The sequence below is a fragment of the Peromyscus leucopus genome, chromosome 11 (assembly GCF_004664715.2).
Source record: "Peromyscus leucopus breed LL Stock chromosome 11, UCI_PerLeu_2.1, whole genome shotgun sequence".
Lineage (NCBI taxonomy): Eukaryota > Metazoa > Chordata > Mammalia > Rodentia > Cricetidae > Peromyscus > Peromyscus leucopus.
This window is the reverse complement of record NC_051072.1, coordinates 6,375,048-6,398,641: the sequence shown is the minus strand read 5'-3', so window position 1 is coordinate 6,398,641 and position 23,594 is coordinate 6,375,048. Positions and strand designations below refer to the sequence as shown.

The window sequence follows — 23,594 nt, the reverse complement described above, 5'->3', positions numbered from 1 at the left end:
TTTGTCTTGCTTTAGTCCGTGTTCATCCAGACTTCCCTTGCTTGCTCGGCATCAGAGTGAGAATTCTCCTGATGCTGTTTGTCCTTCCTGGTGCCTCCCAGACCCTGCCCTCCGCTGAGACAACCCCCCCTCCACCCCTGCCTTCAGAGGTCAGCTGGGAGCCCTCTCTGCTCATGGTCTTTTCACCTCAGCCTTTGGCAAGACCCTACCCTGGGCTGACCCTTGTTGTGCCTGCCTCACCTGTCTCCAGCAGCAAATGCTTCTGCAGGAACTGTAAGTCACCTCAGCTGACCCTGGGGAGCTGCTGCAGAAGGTCACTCCCCATGACACTTCCCAGGAGGTAACCTCGGTTCCCAGGTCTCAGAGAAAACTGAAGCAAGCACATTCTCACCTTGTGCCCCCCCACCTTCCTGCCAGCTTAACTCACAGCTTCCACACTCCTCATTTGAAGAGGTGCACTTGCGCTCTCTCTCTCTCTCTCTCTCTCTCTCTCTCTCTCTCTCTCTCTCTCTCTCTCTCTCTCTCTCCCACCTCCTCTACCTGTCCCTCGGGTCCTGATCTGGCCTGCTTTCTCAGGAGCCTTATTAATTAGTTGTCAGTGACCCTCGTGTGTCCATGGATGAGTGTCTGGGCATGCACGCATGCTCACATACATAGAAAACCCAAGGGCAGCGAGCGGCTTTCTCTTGATCCCCGCGTATCTTGTTAGCCAACTACAGTCCTGTCTTTCTCTGTATTACTTCACAGCCACAGTTCTTAGAAGGACGGTTTCCACTCACTGCCTCCTTTTTTTCCCCCCACTTCCTTTTCAGTGTGTTCCCTACAGAGGTCTGGTTTTACTTCTGTCAGTTCTTCCAGAAGGTTCTTACTAAGAACCTTGTGCCCTTCGACCCAGGAGGCGGTTTCCATTGTCTCATCAACAGCTCAATGGCTCTTCACTCTAGACTCCTCCTTCCCTAGGAAACACTGGCCTCATGCTGTCCATGAGGGCTCTTCACTCCTGCCCGTGTTGGTGTGGATGCCGTTTGCCCACCCTCCCATCCCCCAGTTTCTCATCCATCCAGCAGGGTTGATCTCTTTAAGAGGTGGAGCCTTAGGTCATTGAGAGCGGCCCCTGGAAGGGTTGTAGGGTTCCAGCCCCTCTGGTTTCAAGTGATCTTTTCCTGTCACACACACTCTCACTGTGGCCATCAGCCATGAAACAACAGAGCCAAGGTAGGCAGAGGGGTCCCACCAGGGCCTGCCCCATGCTGTCTAGGATGCCCAGCCTCTAAATCCGCCTTAAATAGGCCCTCTTATAATAACAAGAAAACCAAATCGTGTTGTCTCCTAGGACTATAGCAACTACAACATGACTGCGATTCCTCCGTTAAATATCCGTAGGCTCCCCCTCTTAGAGATCCAGACAGAGCTACTAATGGGCCCCTGAACTGAAGATCTTCTGTAGCAAGAATCTGGCTGAGTAAATTGGCAAGTGCGACCATCGGGTTAGATACTCCGGAGCCACCCTGGGAGCACTTCCCTTATCATGGAGGGTTATGTTCTCGTCCCCAGCATCACTTCCTTTTGCTGTGCCCCCCCCCCCGCTACTGTCACTCATTCTAATCAAAAGTCATCCCTTCCCACCCACAGTGCTGAGCAGCCTCCTCACGCACCCCCTACCCAGCGGCCCTGGCGGCTGCTGTTCCTAGTGCCGCCATAGTTGTCTTATCCATGGAAATCCTGACCACCTCGGGGATCCTTGAAACTCTCAATCCTCATGCTGACCGAGGAGGGCCTGAAGCCCACAAACCTTACTAAACTGCCTGTCCAGCCCCAGCCTGGTCCTCGTACCACCTTGTTCTCTGGTCCACCGCCACCTACCACAGCTCCAACCTGGAAGAAATACTCTGCCTCAGTTTCCCTCTCCTCCTTACTGCTCCTTCCACCTCTGCTCAGTCTAAGGGTCTCAGCTCAGGCAGAGCCCTGCAGAGATGCTTCCCCCCACCCCCGACTCCACCCTCCACAGTGACTCTGTCATGACAGGCAGGGGGTACTCACTGGCCTGTTGTTTGATTGGTGTGTCTGTCCCCTCTGCTGGATTGTCAGCCCCAAGAGGTCAGTCCGGGACTGTCTCTATCACTGAGTACCAGGGTCTGGCCTGGGGCCCGTACATGCTTTCACGGGGAACGTCCTCACCACTGACGCAGCAGGTTCCTTTCTTATATGACCTGACATGCTTTTGGTGGCCCTGACAGATTCAGAGCTGTGATTCCAGACTAGCAGGCAAAGTGCACAGGTGTAATGCTGAGTTGGGAAGTGATGTGGTAAGGGCGGTGGCCGGTGACAAGTGCTGGGCCACATGCTTCAAGTCAGTTAGAATTTCAGGGGGAGGCTGACGGCATCTCCACCTTGGCCTTGGGGGCTCCCCTGCCAAGCCCGTCCACCCATCAGCCTTCTGCTGTGTGGGCTTACCTCTCTTTGGTATGTGTCCCTCTCCTTGTTCAGGTCCTCCTCCACGGTCCTGCTCCTTGGACTTCTGTCTTGCAGAACTGTCTTGACTGCTTAGGATTTAGAGGATACACTGAGCTTTACGTTTTCCCTTTTTACACAGCCAGGCTTCAGACTCTGCATATCACCACTGTGGTTTCCAGTGCACTTTATGAAGATGATTAAAAACGTGAAGCTTGCTATGGATAGGCCAGTCTAAGCTCTAAAAGGGAGCTCTGACTAGTTAGCTGAGTATGGGCATCGTGTCCACAGCCTCAAATGCCCAAGCTTCGGGCTCAATTTATGTGCCCTGGCAAGGCTTCTTCCTGCTGGTCTCCACATCGTTTAGTTCACTGCCTTTGGTCCCAGTTAGAAGCAGCATGGAGACAGTCGTGGGCATCCTTGCTCCTGTCACTGCCCAGCATGTCCTCCTGGCATGGCCAGTATGTGTGAGACCGAGTGAGCGACTTAGTGAGAGTGGACACCTCCCCAGCTCGGGTCTGCTCAGGTCGCCCGTGTTCTCGGCTACCCGCTCCCAGCCACACATCCGTGTAGCACCTCCGTCCCCCCGTGCTCTGAGGACCCGGTGGTGAGGTTGGCCACACTCCAGGCAGCTGCAGGATGAGGAGGTTAATACATCATAAACTCGGCTTTCGAGAGCGAGACATCCAAGAGAGATTAGCACTTCATCATGACTTGAGTCTCTCCCGACTGTGGTCACTTCTCCCATCCACACAACCCGTTTGCAGCCTCTAAAATATCACCACTGTGGTTCAGAGCGTTAAGGTTTGTCGATGGTGAATATGAAACCCGCTCCTTCCAAGCACAAGACGTCCAGGTCTCTCACTCAGTAAACAAATGGGCATTGTAGTCACATAATAGTTAATATCTTAATGCCTTTCCAAGCTGAGAATTTTATATTTTTCTAAGTTGGGTTGTTCCAGCATCATTGCCAGTGGTGTTTGGAACGGCCTTTCTGGTGAGTTCTGTCCTGTAGATGTTCCAGCCGTATGTCCCTGTACATCACTGACTGCCACAGCTTTTTCCTCTGCGGTGGAAAAAGCCTCCAGTAGCCACGAGTGAGGCGGCTAAGAAGCCCAAGTTTCTAGGTAGTTCTTAGTTGTTACCAGAGATACAAATTGCCTTAAAAGAGTCCCAGTGGCAGGCTAACAAAATCATGGTTGAGCTTCCTCCAGTGAACCCCAGGCATCTGCACCTGGGTCACAGGAGGTCAGGATAGAGTCAGAGCCCCTGGTGAGCTCTCCTCTCAACTTCAGGCGGGTGGCCTAGCCTCTTGGGCCTGCTCCCCCATTCTGCTGACCTGCCCTGTCTTCCCTCCCACAGGTTGTTTTCGTAGCCATCTTGCTTCACAGTCACCTGGAATGCCGAGAGCCACTGCTCATCCCCATCCTGTCTCTGTACATGGGTGCGCTTGTGCGTTGTACCACACTGTGCCTGGGCTACTACAAGAACATCCACGACATCATCCCTGACAGGAGCGGCCCAGAGCTGGGGGTGCGTGCCCCTTTTGACGTTGACACATGCTAGTTGTACAAAAAGTAACAGGACGCACTGTGCACTTTTCATACTTGCATGGATCACGTGTTGGTCATACTCAGCCACCTTGATTCTCCTCTCTCTCCGGTCCCCTATCCCGCTCTCCCTAACCCCCAGGGCAGCCTTTATCTGCTCAACCACAATTTGCCCAAGACCCAAAGAATGTGAAATAAGAACTCAATGTAATAAGGTTCAAGTGCTCAGGGTTTTTGGAGGGGAAGGCAGTCAGAGAACCATGAACTCTACAGATGAAAGTCATCTTAGAAGTGACCATCCAGCCTCCTGCTCACCAAATGAGGAGACAGGGTGTCATGTCATGGGTAACACAGCACTCATACCTCCTTGTACTCCTTGGTAACCTCCTTTATGGTCCAGAAAGTTTTAGGATTTGTGGAACCTTTGTATTCATGTTATATTGTTTTTAACATCATAGCACAGGCCCAGGCTCTGTTTATATTCTCCACACCAGCCAGTGTGGCACCTCCTAGGAACTCGGCAGAGCTTGAGGTACCATAGTGTGATGGGAAATCTTGAGATATGGCCTCTCGTTTCAATAAGTTTTATAACTCACTAGGCAGGGAAGACCAACACAGAAGCAATAATTAGAAAACAAAACAAAAACTAGATGAGTCCAAAACAGCATCTGCACTGCAAAGAACCCCCACAGGCCTCCAGTTTGGGTCATGTGGTCTAGGAAGCCTCCATGGAGAAGTCCGGGTGTGTCCCGAGTCTTTAAAGTCAATTAAGAATCAAGTCAGCACAGGCGGTGGTGGCACACGCCTTTAAGCCCAGCATTCAGGAGGCAGAGCCAGGCCGATCTCTGTAAGTTCGAGGCCAGCCTGGTCTACAGAGTGCGTTCCAGGACAGGCATCAAAACTACACAGAGAAACCCTGTCTTGAAAAACCAAAAAAAAAAAAAGAATCAAGTCTAGAGTAGAACAGCCAACCTTTCACAAGAGGCCAAGCATTCTGCTCATCACAAGTTATGAACAGTATTGGGTTTATGTGCATGCTGGCTTCTACTCATGTACATTAGGCATCACTTCTCTCCATCTAGCTATAAGGCAAGCAGGAATGATCATGTCTAACCCTGACGACACTCCACCCCCAGTCCCCAGCTTAACCATACAATGTTTTCATCGTGTCACAACAGTAATTGTGCTGATCCCGTACCTCATCCTAGTTCAAGCTATCCTTGACATCCTACCTAGTCATTTCCACCACTTGGCTGCCACAATTATCTTTGATAGGGACCAGTCTCTCTCTCCTCTCTCTCAATGTTCAGCCTCCAGCAGAGGGGAAGAAATCAAAATGTCTGAGATGGTTCCATAATGTAACACTTACCCTCTTAAGAGACAAAACCAAAATTGTGTAACAGAAGCCACGCTTGAAAGATAGCACACACCTTGGCCGTAGATGTCTTAAGATGTGGCTGGTCCTTTACTGTGCTTTGGTTTCCCTTATGGCTCTGCACAGTGTGTGTGACTCCTAGAAAGGCTTTGAAGGCGGGAGTCTCCGTAGCTGAGCTAAATAGTCCTGCATTCATTAGACACATTTATATATATTGACTGATTCCAAAGTAGGTTATAATAGCTTTTTATTTCTCAGAGTTACCTCCTACTGGCGTGGCTTCTTGCCAGTCACGGTGATGACATCAACAGAGACTCATTTCAAACCTGCTTCTCAGGTCCTGGAGCTGGGCTCCACCTTGTATGGTTCCGCATATGGAAAACAGTGGTTGGGATCCATCGAGCTCCAGTGTGTGCTTTGATTTCTCAGTAGCTTGCCAGCTGTCTGAATTAATTTCTAATAAGACGCTACGGTTCATTTTAATTCAACTTGGCGTGTCTACAGGGGCTTTTCTGTATGTTATTGTTAAGCATAATGAAGTAGCTGTTGATTGGCGTAAGAAGGCCAAGCTTTGATTTGAAGCCATTTTCTGTTCTACTTCTGGAACCGAGTGAGCTTTGACCTCCCTCCGTTTCTCCACACAGGGCGATGCCACCATAAGAAAGATGCTGAGCTTCTGGTGGCCTCTGGCTCTGATCCTGGCCACACAGCGGATCAGTCGGCCCATTGTCAATCTCTTCGTGTCCCGGGACCTGGGCGGCAGCTCTGCTGCCACAGAGGTAGGGTACTTGGTGGGCATGTGGTGGGCACACGTGGAGGGGTAGCGGTGATTCTGATCTAGTTCCACTTCACCTCCAGAGCTCAAGCAATTCTAAAATACTAAATCATGTGACACCATGACAAAGGAAGCCATGATTGGGGTGACCTGTGAAATTTTACATTTCTATGACTGTGGAAGAAAACGTCTACTTCATCCTTCTCGCTTACCACATGAGGAACTGAGGCATTGGGAGAGAAAGACACGGACAGAACCTGCTGGAAGCTGGGATAGAGAGACCGTTCTAGCTTTCTGATCTCCTTCCCACGGCCCTTCCGTTTCTCTGTGGTGTCATCGTGTGGCTTCTTCACTATTGTTGCAAAGGATGATGGGACATGCCTTGTAGAGGAGCTCTAGCAGTGCCCGGAGGCCTGTGGTGACCCGGCCTGACCTCACCTACTCTGTCCCAGTGTCTCTCTCTCTCTCACACACACACACACACACACACACACACACACACACACACACACACACGACACTTATGGGCGCTTTGGTAATCAGCCCTCCTCTGCTGAGGGTCTCCTGTGTGCGTTCACTCAAAGCTCCAGAAATGGATCTGGAAACTGGCATGCCGTGCCGCAGCAGGGGTTGACTCATCCGTTCCTTCTTTCGAGCTGGGGATGAACAAACAGAGTGACTTCATTTGTTTCCTCCTCCATTGCCTTCTGGAGAATTAATTCTGTTGCTGGCACCGCTGGTCCTTTAGGAAGGCTGGTGACTTCTCATTAAGGCCTCCTGTTTATACCTGGCCTTGACTGCGCCGTCAGCAGCTCCGCAGCCCAGAGCACCCTGCCAGTTTCCATGGCCTGGGAAGAGCTCCTGTTGGCCCGGAGAAGACGCCTATCAATCAAAAGCAGAGTGCTTTCTCTGGCCCCCATTTGTTCCTGGATTTTGGTATCTGAGGCACAGGCAGATGTCATCTTGGGTGGCTGTTGTAGTACTGTAGTAGCTTTCTCAGTCAAATACTGGTTTTCCAAGTGAAGTGTATGAAACCCCGCGTCGCTTACGTGCTAGAATTCCACCTTCCCATAAATAAAACAAAAGAGGACAGATTTTGTATTAGGCATTTCCAAATTGCCAGCCACGGCACAGAAGCTCAGCCCAAGGGAAGTGAGCCAATGGTTATTACATATTGTGTGCTTATGTCTCGAACATTCGTGTGCATTTCAGTCATTCCCCACCAGGCCTGCGTTGATTAATATTACCAATGCCGTTCCTGTGGAGAAACAGAGAATGGGAGTCCAACAGAGCGAGGGTTCCCACCTCACCAGAGGAGTGACAGGAAGGCTTGGATCCAGGTCTGCCTGATCACGATGTGCTTTTATGTTACGCCATGCCACACCACACCACACCACACCAAGTTTCCTCCCATAGCTGTGGACTGCATCGTGTCCTTGTGTGCTGGGCACAGTTGCTCGGTCTGTTAAAACAAATGAAGCCTGACTTCCTCTTTCACCAGTGAGTTGAGACACTGACTGCCAGAGTGTGGCCGTAGATGCCAAATTTTCATTTTTCTCCTTTTCATTCATGCAAGAAACGAAAAGTCTTTTCATGGAAACCTGTCCGTAGTCTTTCCTGGATGGAATATTTATTGATTATGCTGAATTAAAATTCTGAGTTGGACCACAAGGATGGAGCAGCCTGACACGTGTTGAATTTGTGGCACAAAGTCGCTGACAAACAGGTTCACCGCTCTGAAGGACAGCATGGAGGAGGAGAAGGGGATTCAACCCAAGACTCTGCTCCTGGTGTAGGGACTAGTGTGGACCAGAGTCCAGATCACCAGCATCCACCTGTGATCCAGAGCATGGGAAGCAGAGGTGTGGGGTCCTCTGAGCAAGTTGGCAAGCTAGGCTAGCCAGATGAATGAGCTCCAGGTTCAAGTGAGAGACCCTCTCTTAACATGTAAGGTGGAGAGCAACTGAAGAAGACACCCAGTGCCAACCTGGCCTATGCGCGCACGCGCGCGCACAACACACGTACCACACATATGTGAACACACACTTGCATACCATGCACACATGCAAAACACCACATGAGATTGTGATTGACTCGGGAGCTTGGTTAGGCCCCAGTGGAAAGAGCCAAGAATCTGGCGTCTGAGGAAACTGGATTGAAATGTTGGCATTTTAAGCAGGGAATCTGGCCTGACCCTCATTCAGTTCGTGTGAAACACTTCCCTGGTATCATCTCTACTCTGTTTCAAACCATCTTGTGGCTAGTGAATACCTGGGCAGATTGCCACCAGCCTCGACACCTGGCCTGGCAAATCCTGGAGGGCTTCCTGCTGATGCCCACACTAACACTGTCCATTCTTCTCTTGCAGGCAGTGGCAATTCTGACAGCTACCTACCCCGTGGGTCACATGCCATATGGCTGGTTGACAGAAATCCGTGCTGTCTATCCTGCTTTTGACAAGGTGAGACCTCGATGGCCTGGTGTCAGACACACACTTCATAACATTGCCACTTGATGGACAGGGGTCTCCGAGGACAAACACTGGACGTTTTCCTCCGAGAATAGCAGAGGAAAGTGAGGCTTTCCTTGCCGCAGATTCTGTAATGTTTTCCCAGTTGGTATTCCTGTGGTCACATTATTCCTCTTGAGTATTTTCAAGGAGGAAGTAAATAATCCCCACCCCAGTCAAGTTCTTCGGGCTTTGTTCCTGTGGCTTATTGTTGACTAGTCCGTGTCATACCTTGTGGATCCTGTACTAGAGGTCCAAGCTGTGGGCGTGTGAGGCTGGGGCTTGAGCTCCTAGGCTCATGGCTGTCTTGCTGAGGCAGGGGGATAGGCACAGATAGTGTCCATGTAGCAAGACTTGCTTCCTGTTTTGTTTGGGGTTTTCTCTTAAGATATATTTATTTGTGTATATGTATGTGCTGCATGAGTTTATGTGCACCAGATGCAGGCAGGTGACCTCAGAGGCTAGAGGACACCAGATCCCCTGGAGTTGGGAGTTACAGGTGATTGTGAGCCACCCAGTGTGGGTGCTGGAAGCCATCTCTCCAGCTCCATACCTTACCTTTCCAACTCAACCAAAAACCTCAGTGGCCAGCAGCTCTACCCTCCGCGACTGCTGGTCCCTCCAAGGGAGGCATCTAACCCTTTTGACCTCATCTTTGACTTGGTGGGAACTGTCCTGCTTGTCATTTAGTAAACGTTTTTCTCACTATACCTCTCTTGTTTAAACTTACAGCCTTTTGCTCTGAAGCAAATAGCTAGCAAGGTGTACTATTAATATATAATGGTGTGTAATGTTCTAAGAGAAAAAATGGAAGAACAAATAGACTGCCACTTGTTATGTGTTTTGCCTTGATGTTTCCTAGCAGTAGCTGAGAGTCATTGCTACCTCTATTTTCTGTTCTCCAAGTAAGAGCCCAGTGAGTACAGGGAGAAAAGTCCAGGGCCAATGTCTTCAGCAGGTCAAAATGGTCCGCTGAGCTCTGGTTCTTAACTATACACCTGCTTCTTCATCCTCCCCTAGCCCTCACTCCATCTTCCTGTGGGCACAAAAGGCCTGTGGAGTCGTGCAAACAAGGCCAGGCCAGAGGTTTCGAACTTTTACATTTTACTCACAATACCAGCTCTGAAAGATCTCCGTCTGTTAGGAAGGCCAGACTTGTAGAATATAGGTTCCAAGAAAGGTACACAACTCCTTCTACACTCTAAGCCCAGGGCATCCCCCAAGTCTAGACAAAGACCACCATCAGTCTATCACCCTACACACACACACACACACACACACAAATACACACACACACTGTTCTCACCTCCCATGACAGCATTCTTCCATACTGCCCAGCCTCCTGCTGTTCCTCCATTTCCCTCCCCCTTCTTTCCTTGGGTACACACACTCATCATAAAGTCTGACTCTCCTCTCAACTGCAGCGGCCCCTCCAGGGATCCTCGCATGAGACGGGCTAGTGGTCTTATGCAGGATGGTGCTGCTGTAACCCTCCGTTAGTAGTCTGTTTGCTCCCGCCCACCACCAGTTACAAACATTTGAATGCAGCAGCAGCATGAAGAGTTTCTCCTAGGTAGTATTTTTAGTTGATTCCTATAGACACCCGAGACTGTGCAAGGCCTGGGTCGCTTTAAGAGAGGGACCTTCTGTTTAGTGAGTTAATGCAACCTGTAGATAGAATCACTGCTTTCATTTCAAGGAACGTGTGTAGTAAGTCCTAGAAAACAAACACAGGTGTCAGTCTTTGCTAAATTCCAGTTCTCCCTTTGGTTAATAAGATTATACAATGCAACTTAAAGACAAGGGCAGGCACTGAGATGGGTGAGCTCTGGGCTGGGACTGTCCCATCTGCAATTGGTTTCGGCTGCCTTATAATAATAAAACTTCAACAATGCCACACTCTCTGTCTTCAGCAGGAGCACCCAAGAAAAACATTGTTTTACTCTTGATCACAGAGGTTAGGAGCTTTGAAAATTTCCTTTAATGAGCCTACCTCTGGCCAGAAACTGGAGTTACTTGGGATCCTTTTCAAACCTCGCCCATTGTTTCCACACATTCCAGTTAGTAATCCCAAGCCGATTTGGGAATGCCATTTGGCCACCGATATCTTAGACCCCTCTGTCTGAGTGGGCTCCCAGCGTTCCCTGTCTGACTGTTGTAGTCTTTGACTTCTCTGTGGGTTCTAGAAGAGTTTGAAAACTGTGGTGCTTTTAACTAATATAAACCACAGGTGCAAATTCTCTGGTTCTTTGGTTGGTGTCTATCAAAGAGTTCACCAAGGCAAGTAAAATGGAACTATTTCTCTAACGCTGGTGTGCCAGCTCATTTCAACCACATCTGCAGAGATATGGATGTGCTTTCGTACAATGCTCTGCAGGAGTCCTCACACCGGCCATCAGCATGGGCTAAGTGTGTCTGGGCGAGGTTGCCTGGTTTCTACCGTGGACCTATCTCTCCAGCCCCCTTAAGCCGATGTGGAGCCAGGTGTCATGCATAGCTTTTGTCCGTCAGCTCTGGAGCTAAGGTGATCTGGAGTGGAGCAGGGTTCTTCTCTGATCCCCTTGGGGGGAGGCCAGATCCTCACGGTCGTTGGGAGCAGGCTTGGCAGTGGATTGGAACAGCCTCCGCAGGCCTCCTCCCTCTGTACTTCCTGGTGACCTGTGAGAGGATTCATGGACTACCTGCTTACAGGATTTGCCTACAATTCAGGATAGCCACTGCTCTTTGAGATCCTGCTCTGTTTCAGGAAGACTGCAAAGTGCTTCTGGGCCAGAGAGTGGGCAAGATTTGCAGTATTTAATCTCAGAGGTGCACAGGGGTCTGAAAATGTGCGGACACATTGTCTACCCAAACAGCTCCATTATCGTCAGGAGTGAGGCCAGGAAACTATCTCTAAGTCAAAGGTTACAGAGGCTTCCCCCAGCAGATGGTCTGGGAAGAGGGTGGGTCTTCAGGTGAGGGGTATTTTGAAAACCAGAAGATCCAGCAAAGGGAAGAAAGATGGATGTGTGGATGTAGGAGGAGAGTGAGGAGCCCTGTTTGGGATGCAGGGGGAGAAATAACAGTGGGAAGGTGCGTCTGGGCTCCCAGGCAGGCCTTTAAGTGCTCAGGCAAAGTTTTATCCCTTTGGTAGGGAGGAGAGGACCCCAGAGGTCAGGGAGCTATGGCATTTAAGGAGACACCAACCCAGGTGGCCAGGCACAAGATCTGCTGAAGCCAAAAGGGGACGCATGAGTCAGGAAGGAGGCTTCAGTGCCAAGGCCCTTCAGGGTGAGCTGGCAGCCTGGTGCCAAGGGCAGAGGACTGAATGAGCCCAGAGCTGCCTCTGGTTAATGTTTCTGGGCAGGAACTTGACAGCTGTTTCAGAGACCTGACGTGACAGCCATCTTACAAGCTGTCACTTGAAATCCGTCCTTGAGGCCTGTTAAATAAAAGAAGGTGCTCTCTGCGCCCTGGGGGCCCAGCCAAGGGTAAGCCAGCCCTTGTCATCATTGCCGTTCTCTCTTCCCAGAATAACCCCAGCAATAAACTGGCGAACACGAGCAACACAGTCACCTCCGCCCACATCAAAAAGTTCACCTTCGTCTGCATGGCGCTGTCGCTGACGGTAAGGGGAGAGGGGGGATGTGGGGGTCCGAGCACGCTCTCCCTCTTCCTCAGTGTGAGCGGCTGTGTTCACAAAGAGGGAACCTGCCGTCTTCGAAGAAAGAATCATGTAGCCCATGCTGTGATACCTGGCCATCTTAGTTAATGACGGATTGTTGTTCAAGACCATGGGCTCTAGGAATAAAAGTAGTTCCATTGCTTCCCAGGCCCGCAGACATGATCAAGAAAGGCAGCTTTAAGTTGAATAATACTCTTGTCTATCTTTTGTGTGTGTGTGTGTGTATATATATATATATATATATATATATATATATATATATATATGAATATCCCCTTCCTGGACCTCTTTCTATCTTACTTATTTCTCATTTAGCCTTGACATGATGATTCAACTAATGTGGCTAACCAGCTTGCCCCAAGGGATCCTCTGCATCCATCTCCCAAGCGCCAGGCTTACAGACAGCTGTCATAGCCATTGATTTAGTTTGCAGGCATCGCCTGTTTCTAGGAATTGAATGTAGGGCACTGCATATGCTAGGTGAGCTCCCTGTCTTGGAGCTATATACCCCTAGCCCAGGATTCTTCTCTTGCTACATAATTTCCGATTCATCCTTTAAACTTCCAGTCAACTTTGTAAGCACCACTGGCCTTTCCCAAGCTTAACTAGTAGTATTTTATTTTTCTCTAGTAGAAATTCCTAAGTACATTGTACCCATATAGCTGACTTACTTGGCCATATTGTGGGGGCCTCTCCTGAGTTCCCAAACCTCTGCATGAATACAGAAGACAGGCCTGTGGATAAGAGAGAGCACCACTGAGCCACTGGAGTCTGGGTGCACTTTCTTTGCTTAAGTGGAGTCTCTCTCTGTAACCGGGACTGGCCTGGAACTCACTCTGTAGACCAGGCTGGCCTAGAATTCACTGCAAGTTGCCTGCCTCTGCCTCCCAGGAGCTGGGTGCGCGTTCTTGAGCAAAGAACACATCCCAGCTTTAGCAAGTTGCCATGTGGAAAATAATATTCAGAAAACAAGAGGGGAAGGGAAAGGGCCCGGGCTATAAAAGCCAGAAGACATCCTATACACTTTAAGATTGATAGTTTAAACATTTACTAAAGGCGGGAAAGCAAGCCAATTTAGATGGTAGCTGGGCCATGTGATTGCTAAGGGATTAAAGAATATGGCTCCTTTGAACTTAGCTCGGTTTTCCTTTATTGCTGTGGCTTATGCTACTCCTAAAATCCTACAGAACTTCATTTTGATCTATACATGCTGTATAATGACTGCGAAGTCACCATCAGCCACCAGTACAGAGGGCCAAGGGCTGGAGTATCTTCCTGAGGCGGGGAAGACACTAACTGCCACCTTCACCATCGTCCTAAGAGCCATTTAGCTTGATGAGCGGCGCTGGTCGTCCTTGAAAAGCGAGCCCTGAATGTGTTTCAAGCGTCCAGCGGCCACTCAAAACCTACAGTGCTCTATCTGGTCCAGCACCTGGATAGTGTGTGACAGGGGGCACCCAAGGCATCTGCTCACGAAGCCTCTGGGATCACTGAGTCATAGCGTCATGTCCTCAGCACCCAGCACCACTAACCCTCCCCCTCCGGCCACCTGTCCCCATGAGATGGGTGACACACACTGAACCCGGGCTCCCAGCTAGGAGGGAGTTTCTGATCACATCTGTGCTTGGAGTTGACCCCAGGCGACCTGTTCCCCTGTTGGCAATTTTTTTTTTCTTTCTTCCTATGGTGTGCCAGTTTTTCCATAGTTCCCTAAAATGTTAGCAAAACACTGAACAAACTTTGAAACTGCTCAAAGGGGTATTTTAGGAAAAAACCAGAGAAGTTTCTGTTCCAGGAACAGGCCTCAGCTTTTGGAGACTGTTAAATGACTTGGAGTCCAAAGCTGACTTGAAGCCAGGTCCTGGGACAGCCTCATCTGCTTGGAGAGCTGACGGTTCGGGGCTGTCATGGGGGGGGGGCTGTCATTGGCTCAGCTGCCAGAGTCCCCAGCCTGTCTTCTGTCACGTGGACATACCTGCTTGTAGCTGGAGTTGAGTGAAGGGGAACTTGGCCACACTGGGTGTGAAGACAGCCTTTCCCACTGTGACTTGTAGCCAATAACTTGAACCTCTGCAGATTTGATCTTCAGCAAGTTTAAAATAATGGCAGGATTTGGAAAAATCCTTATTCTCCCAGGCACATGTTGGTTTCTTATTTTAATGCCAGATCAAGAAAACGTGCAGGAAGAACTGACTTAGTATGAGTCTACCTTAGAAACGGCCACGGAAGCCCTTGTTAGAAGATTGGGAGATGAACAGTTAAAACCTTTAATTTTCAGAAAAAGAAACAACTTAGGATAGTGATCCGTCCACATGCCCAGAATAGAACCTGCCAGAGCTCAGCCACCTGGAACTCGGCCCCATTAACCTCCCCAAGTCTCCAGGTGAAATTGTTTCTTCAGCCTGAAAAGCTACAGTATTTGAATTTGTAGCTCAGTTGTCCGTATAATAAATAGTTCAGCCTGTTGATCCAACATCTTGGCCAGAGGAATTGTCCCTAAAAAGCACATAGAAAATGTAAAACTGGGTTTTTCTATACTGAACCTTGAACTCTGTGTGTGTGTGTGTGTGTGTGTGTGTGTGTGTGTGTGTGTACTGGTTTTTCTTTGAACTTGTGTGTGTGTGTGTGTGTGTGTGTGTGTGTGTGTGTGTGTACCTTTTGATATCACATGACACATTAATTCTTGCATATCTACTGGTACCCTTAAGTCTCTGACATACACAAGGCAGGTCTGTGTGTATGTGGTTGGTCCCTAGGCCACATAGCCCATCCATGATAACCCATGAGTCAACCAAGGCATTGTCACACCTTGTCTCTGGCTCCTGCTCTCTACGAAGAAGTTATTCAGGAGGAATGTGAATCAGAAAAGCAACGTTTGCTGTGGTGGCTCATTAGCATCTTGCTGCTCACCCTTCGGATCACAGTTTACAGAACTGTCCGGTCTGGGAACCACCAGATCCAGTGAGATAAGGGAATAGTTCGGGATCGTTAGTGGAGCTAAAGGATCCAGTTCCTTAATGAGTAGAGTGTCGGATAAGTAAGCCCTTAAGTGGAAGAGGGGAGTAGACTCGAACAGCGTCAGAGGATGGCTTGCCCTCCGGGAATGCTGTATTGCAGCCACACAGGAGAGGCTGTGATCCGACGAGAAGCCAGCCTCAAAGACCAGGTGGCCGTCTGTGCGGTGGCCACTCAGCCGCCAGAGCCTTTCCTCAGAGCCACGGTTGTTTTTACTTTTGTGTCAAAGATTAGGTCCTGTGACAGCCAGCATGTCCTAGAAGTCTGTTTGTCTGCATAGATGATGTTAGGAGCGTCAGGAGAGGAAGGTGCGGAGTCGGCAATGAGGAAGACTTCCCTTGCTGAGGGAGGAAATGGCTACCTGAGCTGGAAACCCCTGCCACGTGCAAGACCACAGAGTGCATTGTGGTTCCCGCTGGACTCTAGATTTGGGGCTGAAGTAAAAGCGGTGACCAGCATGGCACATGTCTCCCCAGTAGTAGTGTTGGTAGGGAATAAGTATCCCCAAAAGGTGACAGACCGCATGTGTCTAGGACATGACCCAGGTCAGCTCCATGAAAGCCAAGAAATCAGGCCGCTCAATTTACTGCATTTACTTGTTAACCCAAGACTTGTTTGGGGGTCCCTTTTCCCTTGAACTCTTTCTGACACTTGTAACAATTTGTGGTACATCGGGGAGCCCTAACAGCTTCCGCTGCTCGCAGTTGACCGGCTTCCGGCTGACTTCACAAATGGCCTTTGAAGAGCACTGGTATTTCTCCTCTCGGATTCCCCTGTGCTTTAGCTTTGGGGAGCGGGTGCCAAGAACGGGGGCCCCTCCGTCCCAGGAGAATTGGAAAGGAATCTACACAAAACACTGGCCTGGCTGCCTTGGAGGCCTTCCCAAGCCCCTTTGTACACAGTAGGAACAGGCACTGGTCCAGATGGACCTTGGCAAGCGGAGCCGGGGGGGGGGGGGGCACTTTTGTGCAGTGAACAGCCTACCCAGCCATCCCAACCCCCCCTGAATGCTGGATCCCACGAAAGTCAGAGAAGCAAAAACGGCAAGGATCCTAGCGAGGAAATAAACCATCAGACAGATGGGGAGGGTGTGGCAGGGAGAGGGGGGAGGGGTCAGCCAGTCAGAAAAAAAGACAGGAGGTTGCCACAGAAAGATGGGCAGAATGGAGCCGGGCGGTGGTGGCGCACACCTTTAATCCCAGCACTAGGGAGGCAGAGCCAGCCGGATCTCTGTGAGTTCGAGGCCAGCCTGGGCTACAGAGTGAGTTCTAGGAAAGGAGCAAAGCTACACAGAGAAACCCTGTCTCAAAAAACCAAAATAATAATAATAATAATAATAATAATAATAATAATAATAAAAAGATGGGCAGAATGGCAGAGGTACGGGGACACTCAAAACAGGAGAGTGATGAGCCCCAAACCCTGAAACTCTCACCCACTTCCAGGGTTTTGGAAGTCTTTCCAGTGATTGTGAACTTCACATTCTGTGGTTGAGGTCCTCAAATACTTATGCTTGGGTCTGGTCTTTCCCCAACCAGAGTCCACTCTAACGGTAATCACCTCCTTGAGGCCCCACCTGAAACACCGGACAGATTATATATCCACCCGCTTAACACTCCCCAATGGGGATTACATTCCAATACATCACCCACTGAGACATGGCACTACCTACCAAGTCCCACTGTACAGGCTCTGTTCCATCCTCAATTTACCATTAGAGACCAGAAAAGTCCTAGAGAGAAGTGGCTGGACCAGGATCCATTTGGCTTGTCACAGAGCAAGGAAGCGAGAAGATAATTAGCGTTCTATCAGGAAGCGTGCCTGAAGATGCTCTGTGGCCATGAGAAAAATGGGTGTTAGTAGATCCGCTTCAATACAGAAACCAAACCCATCCAGGGACACTGATGGGAGTTAGTGTTTACGAAGCAGCTCTCAGCTCCAGTGTGGCTGGGTCCAAGCCCACTGACAACCCCCAAGAAATGTCAGAGAGATTCGAGGATGTGACGCCTGGCTTGTCAAGGCTTTCAGGTTAGAGGTTCTTCCTGTGAGAGCTTTTCTCCTCCCCTTGAGAGCCTGAAACAGATGGATTGCCTTGCATGGAGCAGGTGGGGACCCAGCAAATCTGAAAGTATCTCAATTCTTTGGAATATTATCTTGCTGGGCATGGTGGTGCAGAGACATACTGATCTCCAGGAGCTTAAAGCCAGCCTGGTCTACATAGACACTTACCTCAAAATACAGGGCTGGAGGTGTGGCTACGTGGTAAGATGCTTGCCTAGCCACACAAAGCTCTGGCTTTGATCTCCAGCACTGGGCACAGTGACATATGCCTATAATCCAGCATGCCACAAGTGGAAAGAGAGAGGGTCAGAAGTTCAGGTCATCATCCTTGGTTATATAATGAGTTCAAGGCCAGCCTGGATTACATGAGACTTCAAAAAGATAAAAAAAAAAAAAATCTACCAACTAAGCTTAGGGTAAAACAGCCCGATAAAGACCCAGAGTGCCTGGTCTAAATGCTAAGTTGCCGCTGGAAACCTTTGCTAAGGTGAGAGATGATTTGGTTCAGGAACAATCTGGAAGAATCAGCCCCCTCTCGGGTCAGCAGAGGGGTGCTGGCTTGCTCTGCCAGGGCCTCAGCATGACCCAGTGCAGCCACTCTTGGAATCCAGCGGGGAGAGGGACGCTCCCCCGGGCTTTGTTCCATGCATTCTGTTCTAAGGGCTCCGGATCAGATGGGCCACGAGTCCAGACCCAAGAAAGAGCTCTGAATAGTGCCATGAAATTGTTCTTGGGGATCTTGTCATCCCTTCTGAGGCTCCAAAGAACCACTGGACTAAAAAATAGCATATGTGATAAGTGACAAGAAAACCTGCTTGCCAGTCACTGAAAGCTGCCAGAGCCTCTCTCTGTCGTAGAGGGGGATCTTAACTGATAGCTCTGAAGAATGCACGGACCCTCAGCAAGACATTGAAGCATGTGGGATCCACCAGGATGATCTCATTTCAAAATCCTTCATTTAATCACACCTGTTACCAGAGAAAGTATATTTAGTAGTTGTGGGGATTAGGGGCTATGTATTACCTCTGGGTGGTCCGTATACCTCCAACTACAGGTACTAACGGGTACTTTAGAGAAAAATAAAATACAGTCATCTCTCCTTGCCCACAGATTTTCCTCCTGCGGTTTCAGCTACCTGTGGTCAACCACAGCCCCAAAATACGATATGGAAAGTTCCAGAGAGTTTATAACTACGATTCTGAGTAGCATAACGAAATCCCATGCCGTCTTGTTCATTCCTGCCTAGGACGTGAATCTACCCTTTGTCCGGTGTTGCCACTCTGCATGTGGTCCAGGCATGTTAGTCACTGCCAGGGTTAACCTTGTCAGCTTCGGTGGCTTGAGAAACACCTGGGTGATTATTACAACACACCTCTGGGTGTGTCTGAGAGCGTTTCTCCAGAGGGGAAGGGAGGCAGGAAGACCTGTCCTGAGTCTAGGCAGCACCGTGACATGGGCTGGGACCCCAGGTGGAATGAAAGGGAGAGGTCTCCAGTGCATATGGGTCTTCTCTCGGCTTCCTGGCCCCTGCTCTTCCTGCCACACCTGCCCAGCTGTGATAGACTGAAACTGCTGGAGCGGTGGCCAAAAAAGCCTTTCCTCCCTTTGAGTTCGATCTCTCTAGCATTTGATTGTAGCGACGTGTGGCCATGCTGGACGATCACTTAGTAGTGGCCATGTCATGGGTGAGGTTGATTGTTGTTGACAGATCACACCGCAGTGATTTCGTACGTGCCGTATTCTTGAATTATTGTAGTTCTGGGTCACAGACCTGTGTCGTTCCCCTCCACTGATCTTATCACACTGGTACTATCCCACAGCGGAGGGGTGAGCACAGTACAGTGAGGTATTTTGAGAGAGGCCACCCTGACATAAGTATCGTCAGGACACCATGACATAACAACTAGTGTTGTTGTTTATTAGTTGTTAATCGCCTGCTTTTTTATTTGTAAGTTGAACTCTATGTTAGGTATATAGGCACAGGGAAAAAATCAGTGTATATAGGGTTTGGTACTATGTATGGTTTTTACACATCCCCCAAGATTCCTGGGGTGTGTCCCTGGAGGATAAAAAGGAGCTCTTATGAAAGGGCCTCAAAGAAAGAGATGACCACTCCAATTGCAGGGTCTGGACGAGGCAAACTCGGTCTTGATCAAGAGGGGGAGCTGGGGAAGAGCAAATGCACACCAGGGCAGGAAGTGAGCCTGGTTTCTATTCTAACTCAGGTGCTGGCTGAGCCTTTTCCTCCATTGGCTGGGGGGGGGGGGGGGGGCTGGTGTGTCCAACCTCACAATCGTGTTCACTTGGCTAGTTTGGAAAGAATTGGTACACAGGAAATGAAGGAGGAATAGGAAATGGGTCACTGCTCCAAGCCTCAACTTCCTAGAGTAAAGCAGTGGGATTATTGGGTGAGGAGGATCAGACATTTGCATAAAAGTCTTACAGGATAGGGTTTAAAAATAACTGAATTCCTTGTCCTAAACACAAATTTTATAGTATTCGATACAATAAAATATCAGATTCATATTTGATATTTCTTACAGCATGTTGTTCAGGATGTCACAGAGGACTGTCTTGAGGACCATGTAAATACCAGTAGAATGTACAAAAGCCTATTTACCTATTAGCCCATGACATTTTCTTTTATTTTTTCCTTGTAGCTCTTCTGAGAAAATGAAACACAAACTATAAATCAGGTCTGACCTCGCCAAGTCACCTTTGACTTGAGTTTTCATTAACTTAAGACCGCAAGTGTTTTATGAATTAGCCATGGGGCACCAGAATAAGCCTGAGCCCAGTAAGATGCAGGCAGCCATATTATTTTGGCAGTCCAGAACTGGCCCTTCGTGGAATCCTCCTTTGGGATCCTAGTGGGCTCCAGCCATCTCCAGAAGTCGCTGTCACTTGGGAGTTTTTCAGCAAGTTGACGGCATGATCTGAGCCTCTGGATGTTATCACGGAATGCTCCGAATCCCTCCCGCCTGGCCTTCAGATCCTCTCATGCTGTCTGTGCACCTTTTCCGGCTTTAAGTCTGTGCTGTAGCCCTACTCTGGTGCACACTGCCACAGCCTGAACAGTTTAAAGAGAGCAGATAGTGTAGCCTCCGGGGAGAAGAGGGCAGCCACGCATCCCCTGAGGCCTTCTTGGTCTTTTTGCCAATCCAGACCTGAACTCACTCCACAGCCAGCTGGTCTCGCAAGCCCCAATGCCAGAAGGCACATGAGTGCCATCGCAGCGGAGGTCACCCAGACCTGAGGAGGAGGGCGTTTGGTACTCTGAAGATCTTAGTCCAAAAGCCTTAGAATTTCAGGCTTCAGAGCAACGGATCTGCTCTGTCAGATCTTCCTTTGACACATGCATCCTTCTCATGAGTCACAGATTACCTCCAGTGCTGATTGATAGGCTCAGTGTGATCTAGTACTGGTGGGCTCAGTGAATTCAAAGATGTAGGAGCACCGGGCAGTGGTGGCATACGCCTTTAATCCCAGCACTAGGGAGGCAGAGCCAGGCGGATCTCTGTGAGTTTGAGGCCAGCCTGGGCTACCAAGTGAGTTCCAGGAAAGGAGCAAAGCTACATAGAGAAACCCTGTCTCGAAAAACAAACAAGATGTAGGAGCTCTGTCTCTGCACCCCCAATTGGCTCCACCTTTGAAAGGTAACAAGGTCACCTCCATGTTGATATCCACAGTATCTGATTCCCTAGGAGAGCCAGGCAGCCACCTGCTCCTGAGGTCTGCCTGTGCGTCTGAGTCACACACCACGGGTAGATAGAGAGGCACAGGGACCAAAACGCCCAGGTTAGGAGTCAGAAGCCGGGATCAGGGTCTGCACAGCATCTCATGTCTTCAGGGTCCCCGTCTGCGAGCTCCTGACCATAGTCCAAGGGCTGCCTGACTCCCCATTTTTGTCTTCTGCTTTGGCTCAATAGGTAGCGTCGTCTATATGCCGGTCACTTCAGGACCACCTCCTGTCTGGTAGCATCCATCCCATTGTTCCTGACGAGACCGTGGCAACACCCACGCTGTGAAAGATTGGAAACCACTCCCGGTGGTTCTGTTCTGGTGGCCTCTTGGTCCAGAGTAGCCGCGGAGCTCCTAGGCATGACCCGGTCTCACCTCTTGGTGGCTCAACTGCTCCATTGTGCAGCTGTCACTCAGCTGTCCAGGGCGACGCTGGGGCCGGTCCCAGCCTTGGTACCGTGCTGACCCTTTGTCTAGAACAAAGGCTGCCTGTGTCAGCCTTTGTTTCTGCCGCTCGCCCCTCCCCCGCACCGTGAGGCGGAGACTGCTGCCTCATTGTTCCCATTATCCCGCGAGAGGAAAATGACTCCCTTGTGCGTATAGGGGCAGGAATGGGGCGGAAGGTAAAGGAACAGAGGTTGCAGCTCTCTCATACCAAGGCACAGGACGGGGTTCTTTCCAGTGCCTTAGGGCATCCTGGAAAGGGCCGGGCCAGGGTGGGGGGGTGGGGGAGGGTGCCCCCCCCATGAGTCTCCATCACAGGGTGTGATAGCGGCGCCGGTCCAGCATTGGATGGGGACTATGTGAAATCACGGGGAAAGCTCTCGGCCTGAGGTAACTGAGCTGAGTTTGTTCCCACCGAACTGTTCCCCTCCCCTCCACGCTTCTCTCTGGAAGCTGACAGGGTCTGGCTTTTTAATTCCGCACCCCTTGCCGATTTGGGAGATTGGTTTGTGGGAGAGATTCAGAAAATTTGAAATAATTAAAATTGGTCCCCAAGCCCTCTTCATACTAGACTGCGTATATCCACATGTGCTATGAAAAAACAGACGTCAAGCATCTTATGCTGTTACGAGACAGTTGCAGTTTTTTGAACATTTTTTTTCCTTTTTCTCTAAATTTGATGGCATTTACATATATGTACTCTGTGTGTTTGTATGTGTGGGGCACAGGTGTATGCAGATACGTGTGTATGTGTATGTGTTCGCGTGGAGTTGATGTCAAATGTCTTGCTCGGTTGCTCTCTACTTTATTTTTAGATAATTTTTATTTTAATATTATGTGTATTAGTATTTGCCTGGGCACCCCATGCATGCAGTGCCCTCAGAGGACAGAAGAGGGTGTTGCATCCCTTGGGACTGGACTTACAGGTGGTTTAGAGCACCCAGGTGGGTGTTGGGAATTGAACTTGGCTCCTCTGAAAGGGGAGCTGGTGCGTTAACCATTGAGCCAACTCTCCAACTCCAAAGGTTTTGTGTTTGTTTCTTTCTTTGTTGTTTTTGAGATTAGGTTTCATTATGTAGCCCTGGAACTTACTTTGTAGTCCAGGCTGGCCTCAAACTCACAAAGATCCACTGCCCCTGCCTCCTGAGTGCTGGGATTAGTCATGTGCCACCACCACTGGCTACTTTATTTTTTGAGGCAGTATCTCCTGCTGGGCTGGAGCTGGCCAGTTCCAGCCAGTCTAGTCAGGCAGCTTTTACCAGAGATCCCCGTCTTTGCCTCCCAAGTGTTGCGATTCCAGGTAGCCAACAAGCATCCCCAACTATGGGTGGGTGCCTGTGATCTAACTCTGGTCCCCAGGCTCACACAGCAGGAGCTCTACCCACTGATCCATTTCCCCAGCCCCTAAGAAAACATCGTAAGTGTAGTAAACACACATAATCCAAAGTTACCATCTCGTCCACTGTGTTGCTACATAGAGTTACATTCCTATGGTTGCACCACACCCCCAACCACAGAGCTCTCGTTTTTTGCTGAACTGAGTCTGTGTGCACCCTGCCCCTCCCCCTACGCCTCAAATTCCGAGTTGATTGTTAAGTCAGCAAGGAAAAGCTACCCTGAAGCTAGGGTGTGGAACTTTCTCAACATCCTGCAGCTGTGGTAAGACCTGGAATCAAACATGCTGTAGATCCAGCCTGTGGCGCGGGCAGGTGTGTGGCGCCCCCTGCTGTTCAACACGTTAGACATGTCGTCTTTCCTCCATGTAGTACTGTGTGACTCAGGGCTGTCTCCAAGACGTGCTTTTGACCATCTCATCCAACCTCAGTCAGAGGAATGGTTTTCGTCTCTATAGAAAAACGGGGATTATAAAACTCCATCTGAAGATGATTATTATTATTATTATTATTATTATTATTATTATTATACCATAAATACACTTGAAAAGGAAATGGTAGCATCCACGTCTTCACCAGTTATTCATGACAGATGTGGAATAGCTGTGATGGCCA

General features: G+C 49.6%; 1 protein-coding gene across 1 annotated transcript in view; it reads left to right on the top strand.

Moving 5' to 3' along the window:
- The window catches only part of Ankh (ANKH inorganic pyrophosphate transport regulator), a 137,326-nt gene that overhangs the window by 99,532 nt on the left and 14,200 nt on the right, over positions 1-23,594 (top strand). Inside the window, exons 5-8 of the mRNA XM_028868168.2 lie at positions 3,814-3,984; positions 6,021-6,155; positions 8,520-8,612; positions 12,172-12,267. Coding sequence (XP_028724001.1) covers positions 3,814-3,984; positions 6,021-6,155; positions 8,520-8,612; positions 12,172-12,267 — 495 coding nt within the window. The remainder of the gene's footprint in view (positions 1-3,813; positions 3,985-6,020; positions 6,156-8,519; positions 8,613-12,171; positions 12,268-23,594) is intronic.